This window comes from Condylura cristata, unplaced genomic scaffold (genome assembly GCF_000260355.1).
Source record: "Condylura cristata isolate star-nosed mole 26May11 unplaced genomic scaffold, ConCri1.0 scaffold00030, whole genome shotgun sequence".
Classification (NCBI taxonomy): domain Eukaryota; kingdom Metazoa; phylum Chordata; class Mammalia; order Eulipotyphla; family Talpidae; genus Condylura; species Condylura cristata.
In genome coordinates, this window is record NW_004567131.1 from 21,837,219 (window position 1) to 21,845,563 (window position 8,345).

At 36.5% G+C, this 8,345-nt stretch overlaps 1 protein-coding gene across 1 annotated transcript in view; it reads left to right on the plus strand.

The window, feature by feature from the left end:
- MALRD1 (MAM and LDL receptor class A domain containing 1) overlaps positions 1-5,058 on the plus strand; it is a 336,021-nt gene extending 330,963 nt beyond the window's left edge. The window contains exons 40-41 of the mRNA XM_012731266.1: positions 1,236-1,311; positions 4,978-5,058. Of these exons, the coding sequence (XP_012586720.1) occupies positions 1,236-1,311; positions 4,978-5,058 (157 nt within the window). The remainder of the gene's footprint in view (positions 1-1,235; positions 1,312-4,977) is intronic.
- The last annotated feature ends 3,287 nt before the right edge of the window (positions 5,059-8,345 follow it).

Below are 8,345 nucleotides of genomic sequence, written 5' to 3' on the forward strand. Positions count from 1 at the left end.
AGGATAATTGCTCAGATAGAAATCTTTTGTGTTGCTTATGCCTCACTTATGCCAGCTGGCTGCCAAGCATGTCCTGGTTGGCTTCCAGGCTTTGGACCATCTGTTCTGTCTAGCCCTCTGATTTGGGTTTCCTCCCGTTTTCTGCTTTCCTACCTGCTCTCATTGAGGTTAATCTTTCTGAGCTATGGGTGTCTGTGGATATTCCATCTTTCCTTTACTCCCAATTTCCATTTTGTTTTCATACTCCTTGCTCCTCCAAGTTGGTCTTTCGTGTGTCAGCCCTGGCATTGGAATTTCCACACATTTCATAACTGCCCTTCACTCCTTAACCCACTCTCATCTTGGGGAATAGCCCTGCGCAGGTCATATCCTAACCATACCCCTTATGAATCTTACTATTCTGGTAATTTAACATTGACTTAGCATTAAGATATCTTGCAGGCAAAGCCTCAAAGCCACTTACTCATTTTAGAGAGAGAGAGAGAGAGAGAGAGAGATACATACACACGCACACACATATGTATATATCTGTTCCTGTGTTGGGCATTTTGAGTTCTTCTTTGGTTGTGAGCAGGGTTTGTTGTCTTCTAATAAGTCATTTGACTATTAATGAAAACGTAAAAAGAAAATGAACTTTTAGGAGACTTTTAGTAAATGTAAATTATACAGATCTAGACCAATAAGTAGTTTATCATAGGCATGTCTCTATGATTCATGAAGGGCAATACTAGAATAAAGAACTCTTCAAAACACATTTAAATTTGCTTTCAAAGCAAAGTTCACGATTTCTGTGCTATAGATCCAATGACAGACACTGCCATGTAAAAATAATCCTCAGAATGTGGTGGTTCGGCACTTTTGAAGCCAAAGGGACTTCAAAGTGGCCTTTCCCTATAACCACTTCAGTGGTTATATTATACTGTTGTCTCCAATGTTGTACCATTGTATTATTTGAGTATTATTTTTAAAAAATCTAATACTGACCAACTTATTCCTTTTTTATTTACTTTCATTTATTTGGATCTAAATATTCAGTGGGTATATTATATTTGTCTTCAAGAATGTGGCTGACTTGATGTCCTATAAAAAACTCTTTACTTATGGTAATACATTCATACAATGAATATGCTAGCTGGAAAATGAGTTTCTCAAAAGTTTCTGTCTAAGCTATCCTGAAAATGTACTGTAGTACATAACTTAATATTTTTTTTGTGTGTGGCCCTCTGTGTTTTTAGGAGAACTAAAGAAAGTGTCAATTGTGCCTTTATTAATCCAGTTTATGGGAATTGGATGGACCCAGAGAAAACAGAGGTAAGTAGTAATAGCGAACTGTATCATTGCAGAAGTGGAAATTCACTCACACACACACACACACACACACACACACACACATACACACACACACTCTCTGAACCAGTCACAATGTTCTTTAGACATGTTTGTACATCTTGGCTAAGTGGGATGTTTTGGTGGAGTTATTTCACTTGGGGGCAAGAAAAGCTTCATTCTCTGTAAATGTGCAATAGGAATTTTCTGTGCCAGGGCAGTTTCAATCTGCTTAAAAAAATCAGCTCAGTTAAATGGCTTTTTGGTTACCATTATACTCAGCTGACAAATCTGGAAAATATTGGTTTAACCCACAAAGTATTACTGAGATAATCACAGTAACAATTCACAACTGTCATATTTTATCATTAAGTCAAATGTAAGATAATGTTTTGTGCTCTCTTTAAATGTAGATATGAGTGGTATGAGTGGTTAGACTTAGACAAGGAATGAGAGCTTAGAGTGCATTATATCTTTCTGGGCCTTTTATAGGGTTCACTACCTATCAGTGTAATAAAAAGTAGATTATAGGTAAAGTGGTGAGGGAAATCTCTAGCCCCTTTCCTAAGTAGGCACTATGTGCATGTATTTGGGTATAAAAGTGGATTTGCTACAACACATCACTTTCTATCTATGAAAACTTTCTTATATATGATTTTGGAAATATTGCATCAGATTAATTTGCTTGTCAGAATGACCAGGTAGAAAGCTAAAGCTTTAATTTCCCTCTACTTATACACATGAAAATAGATCGCAAACAATGGTGATATTGTCAGAAATGAGTAGGGAGGTGTCACAGCAGATGATTCCCAGTAGATTTGGAGCCCTGGGTGATGTGATTAACATCACCCTTGACTATTTTTTTACTTCTGAATTTATTAAAAATGATGACATAAACATATTTAGTATTGTTTTTATGTGAATGAAAACAAGAAATAATCTTAGAGCTTAAAGGGAATTGCTTTAAATGACTTGTCAAATCTATCAAGACAGTTAAAAACAAAAATGTAGCCTGACTTAGTGGATAATAAATAAATGCATATTTAAGAAACAAATACAATGTATCTTTTGGACAAAATGGGAAGGTATACTGTAACAGCTATTTTCATTTTTACTAAAGGAAATATAGTTTACTTTGTCATTTCCTCATTTTAATTTTTAGCACTTAAAGACATAAATGATACAAAGAATTAAAATGAGATACTTTAGAATTTTTTGTATTAATACATCACAAACTTATAGTAAAAAGTTTCTAGGAAGGTGTGTGCACCCCCAGCTTTCTACGAGAAGGCACCTCAGCACCCAGAAGGAGCTTACAGGATGCATATAACAGCACAATTGATGACTCCTGAGAAAGTTGGAAGTGAAATCATTTTATTTTCTATTCTTAAAAAAAGAAAAGTTACTCCTTTTTCAATTCCTTTTCCCTCTCTTGAAGACTATCTAGAGAAGTTATATCACAGTCCTGTCCTTTGCTGCTATTTGGATTTCAGAAACAAATCACTTTCTATTGATTAAACTAAGTGTATTTTCTCCCCATTTTAATAGAGAAATAGATGTCTCCAAAATACTCTTCTAAACACTCAGAGAGAAAATTCTCATATTTGTCTAAGAACTGGTGTGTAGACAAGAGTTGGAGGGGGCAGGGTGAGAGGATTCACCAGAGACAGAGTAGGGCGCAGAAAGGTGAATCTATTGAAATACACTGCTGAGGGGAGCAGCGGGCAGGTCAGGAGAGGTCTGCTCCCTTGTGGTCAGCTCCCTGGCTGGGACTGAATTCAGGCCATGGTGATAGGGTTAAGATTAACCCCTATGAGGGAATCCCCTCATACTCTGCTTTAAAATGGAGAGAAGAGTGTAACTGCTCTGAGCCTATTAACCCACTTCATTGATGATTTACCCACAGCCATCCCTGTTGCTCCTCTGCTTCCTTATATCCTCCACCTACCAAACTGGTGGTAAAAAATCTAAAAAGTAAAAAATTTTTACTTTTCTTAGAGAAGTTTTATGTTTTCAGTAAAATTTAAAAAAATGTGTAGAGTAGGTTGGTATAACCTCTGTGTCCATACCTGCATTGCCTCCTTCACTTTCTACACTAGGCATCAATGGTATGTTTGTAAACAATTGATGAAGCTACATTGACACACCATTATCACCCAGAGCCCATAGTTTGTCTTAAAGTTCTTGTCCACCAAAGGATTTTGAGGTAAATCCATGGTATTATTTACTTGATTCTGTAAAGACTTCAGTTGTATCATTATAGATGAGGATTTAAAACAATAGAACACCAGTATCAGCTCTAAATATTTCACAATAATTCCCTGATAACATCAAGTATGCAGCAGGTACTTGACTTTTCCCATTTTCTGTTGTGTTGGACAACACCACACTGCTAAAGAAACAGGAGTCATGGGGCAGTTTACATAGTGCAGGATGCTGCTCAAGAGCAAGATCCTGGCCTTTTTTATTGAAAGAATCATCGCACAGCATCAGTTCTAAGGGGAAGGAGGATAAAAGGAAAACGGAAAGGCTGTAACTAGAAAATGTGCTCTGTCATCTGTAGTAATAGGGACTGTGAGTCTGCCCTCCAGGTACTTCTCATCTGCTTGATTGTAATTGAGATCAAGCCCTAGTTCCCCAGTCAGGGCTTCAATCTTATCAGCAAGGTGTTCCACTGATAAGCTTCTGGGGTCTCTTGTCATATATCCATTCTTGGCACCCTCCACAGAATCCCCCCTTCCCTGTATTCCCAGTCATATTTCATGATGTGTGTGTGCGCGCGTCAGGAGTAAGTTTATGCATCTGTCATCAGCCTCCTCAGGCATTACCAGGCATACCTTTTGATGCATACCCTTCCTAGGGTATGCAAACTTTCTGCTTTTGATTGATTTGAAAGGCACCTTGTAAGGTTTGGCTTCTATGACTGGTTGACTGGTTTCTGAAGGGCAGCTCTGACCTTGTGTAGGAATGCAGAACTGCAGGTAAGAAAATGATGGTTCAACATGCCACTTAGGATTAGCAGACCTACAATTTTCCTTAAAACTAAGAAGAGAGTTTCGTACTAATTTTTGTTATCATTACTATATTTTTAAGATCAGGATCCACGTAAGGTATTCACATCTACATTGGTATCCAGGCCACATTAGTTTCTCCTGTATCTATTTGGTTTCATTTTCTGATTTTGTCCCTGAAATTTATCTGCTGAAGGAATCAGGTATGATTGTACTATAGAACGTACCACAGTTTAGACTTTCTAATAAATTCTGTAAACTACAATTCTCCATGTTAAATCTAATGGGTTTTAAAAATGTTCTTGTCTTATTTAACTTAGCCATAACCAATAAAGTAGGCTTAGGGAAACTAGCACCATTGACAGAGACAGTCAAGATACTCCACTGCTTTTCTCCATCTCCCCAGAAGTGATATTGAGGCAGTAGTGCCAAGTGCCCCAGCTCACACCACCCAGAGAATAGGTTTGTGTCAGTGGCTCTGGCAGTGTAGACTGAAAGAATGGAGGTGGCATTAGAATGATGCTTTAGTTATTGCTCCATAGAAGTCTATTAGAAGTTGCCTATATTCTGCATTACCTTGTAAATATCTTACTTAATTCCTAAAATCCTAATTGTTTGAATGCCCTTTTTTTTTTAATAGGGTTCCATATACTCCTTCTCAAATCCTTTATATGGCAAGACATCAGGAAGCCTGGAGACCATGACTAATCATCTCAAGTAGTAACATCAAGATCACATATGATCTAGTATGTGTAGTGATTCACAGACACTAAAATCTTATAGAACTTTTATCTTTTGCAATGACAAAAATAGAAGGAATTTAGAATGCCAATCAATGCAATTATTACATTTATGGATAAATTTTCTTAATATATTTAATGTTTTCATGGTATATGAATGAGAACCTTATCTTCACTATATATTTGACTGTTTCAATAAAAGTCTATTGATGTTTCTTATTTTCCTTTTATCAACTTTGTTTAAAATGATGAATCAAATTGTTTCAGTCTTCAATATAAAGATGATTACAAATGCTTGTTTCTGTGCCATACAGCTTAGAGACAAAGGTGAAATGACAGCTTAAAAACTAGCAGGGATAGACAAACCATAATAGTCCTAATTATTATAACCAGGAGTAAGTGTATTTTGGAAAATGTGAAAAATTGGCATTCTACAGTTACCTTCCTTTAAATAACCATTTAACATTCTCTTGATATAAATATCAAAACATTTTTAAAATATATGTCAGGAAGTTTGGGGCTATTAGAAACAAAACTCCCTAATAACTTGTGACTATTATCCCACAAATTGTGGGATAGGTACCTTTTGGATCTTGGGACAGTTCATGACCTTAGAAAGGAGTCCGGTTGTTTGCAAATTTCAATTCCAGGTGATGCTCTCAGGCTATTTCCCAAAGGGGTGGCTTGGGCTACCCAAGCCCCAGCATTAACATATTCACAATAAAGTCCTGAGGCAGAGAAGGGCCATTCCTTCCTGTTTGTCAAGACATTTCTAGCATGTACTTCCAATGACAGCACTCTTGTTACTGGCAGGCTAGAAAGGGAGTCCGTGCCAAACCAGTAGCTTCAAAAGTGATGACGTCATCAGATTTTTGGATAAGATGAATCACTGTATCCCCTGGGCTGAGAGTGGAACTGGAAAGCTGACTTCAAGTAGATGAGGGTAGGTGCTGGAACACAATTGGTGGACAGTTACCATGGAGAGGGCACAGCTATTAAGACAACAGTCAACTTCTGCTCTAAATAATTATGAGGAAACTGTTCCCTGCAATCTAGTAGCTTCAGATATAATTTGATTAGTAATCTCCCTAGCCTCTTTTCTTAAGGGGCTGGAGAGAGATATTAAAAGATTAGCAATCACTTTCGTAATATCATTTGGAACATTTCTGAGACCAGTATAAGTTAGCTGTATGCTACCATTCATTATATTAATGACTGTTGTGTGAGTACAGAGTGGAGAAAAATATTATTTTTCACTAACCTTAAATAAATTAATCTCAAATATTCTCAGAGGCAAGTTTTTGTAATCCATTAACTGCATCCTAGTTTTGCTCTCTATTAACTTTTTTTTTTTTGTCATTGATACTGTTATACTGATACCAAAAATTATTACCCTAGTGTTACAGGGCAGGGAGAGAGGCACCACTGAACCCCCAAACCTGCCTGCTCTAAACAGGTTCTGCAGTCCACCGCATCAAGACAAAACATGTCAGACTTTAATGAAAAGGAACTTTAATACAGTAAGTATACAATACAGAAGACAAAGAATATAATTTCTAAATCAAGCACCTGAAGTTAACCATCCCCTCCTGGGTAAAAGTCCACCTAGAAGGGATTGGCCCAAAGCAAGGCCTGAAAGCCCACCACAGCCTAAAGCACCTTCTGGCCGGGACCCATACAAAAGGGTCAGAAATGGCCAGACAAGTCTGGGAGGAAAAGAGCAAAATCTAAATCAATATAAACACTGCCATAGTCCACCTTCCTATGGGTCTCTCACTCACACCTCTTTCAGCCAGTTCGAGGCCAAGAAACAAGTACGGTTTCATCACAAGCTCTCTGCTCCATGTGGCTTCCTCAGGTCTCCTTCTAGCTCTCTAATCTGCTTCCTTCCTCCCCTTCAGATTCCTTCTCTTCTTCTTTTCTCTGCTCAGCTCCACCCTCCTTCTGGGTGGGGCAGGGAACTTAAAACTTCCCCTTTTCCTGGGGACCACCCTGTCACACTAGAAAATAAAAAAACAGCACAAGAAAGGAGCAGTTTTTCAGGCTAGACCTTACACTAGGGAACATATGCATTTCAGGGAGTTGAATTTATTTTATCCTAAAACTATCATCCAAAAATATTAAGGTTCTTTGTTTAAACTTTACAGGATTCTTTAAAAAAAAAAAAGCAATTAATTGGGTGAAATTCAGATATGGTCTTCGTGAAGGCCTACAGGAAACTACTGTAGGAAAATGGTGGGGAGGAGTATAATTTCTTACAAGAGATAATAAAAGTGATTATTCAACTAATATTACCTTATTTCTTAAAACTATGGAGGGAATCCTTAACATATGACAGCTCCAAACTAAGACTAATGACTAAAACATAAAATATATTTTATTTATGTTTTACATGTAGATATGACAATTCTATGAAAGTGGAAGAATTAAACTGATTTTTCTTTCCCAGTAAGTGCCTATATTATTTTCATAGTATAACATGAGATTTAGAAATGAATTTTCTACTTGCATCATTCATCCTCTGGAAACATCTTGATATAATTGCAGGTTTGTACCACTGGGATTTTACAAACAGGCAAAGAAGGATAAAGAATCTTCAGAATCCTAAAATTATATAACAGCTTTGAATCAGGGAAACATCTCCAACTTCATACTGGGTAGAGAATTCCACTGGAAAAAATTTTTAAGCTGATAGATATTTAAAAAAATGGATCCCAATGAAAGGTAATGACAGGTTAACAGTACAACATCTTACTGTCAATAGGATTCATGTGAATAAATTCCTATTTCCCAAAGTGAACATTAAGCATTTAATAATGTCAATAACAATAGCAAGAACAAATGCTAATAAGTACTGATTACCTGCCAAATACTGCTCTAAGTTTTTTACATAATTTACTTCATATAAATAAAAGTACAGTGTTGCATACTATAAGAGTCACATTTGGAAACTCACTGTGAAATTTACATTAATTAGAATTAAGAGAATTTTAAAACACAGTCCCTTAGTTTCACTAGTCATATATAAAGAGTTCAATAGCCATATGCGGTGATTGATTGTTATATTGTACACCACAGAGAACATTCTCATCATGATTTATATTTCTCTTAGCACTGATTTGGAACAATGTTGAAATGTGCTATAAACAGCATGGCAACAATTTCTATAAATTTAATAGGCACTAAAAATATTTTCTAGCATATCTATTTTAATTAAAGTCAGCCAGTTTTAGCATAAGAACAGATTGCAAATAAAGCTGGAGATTTA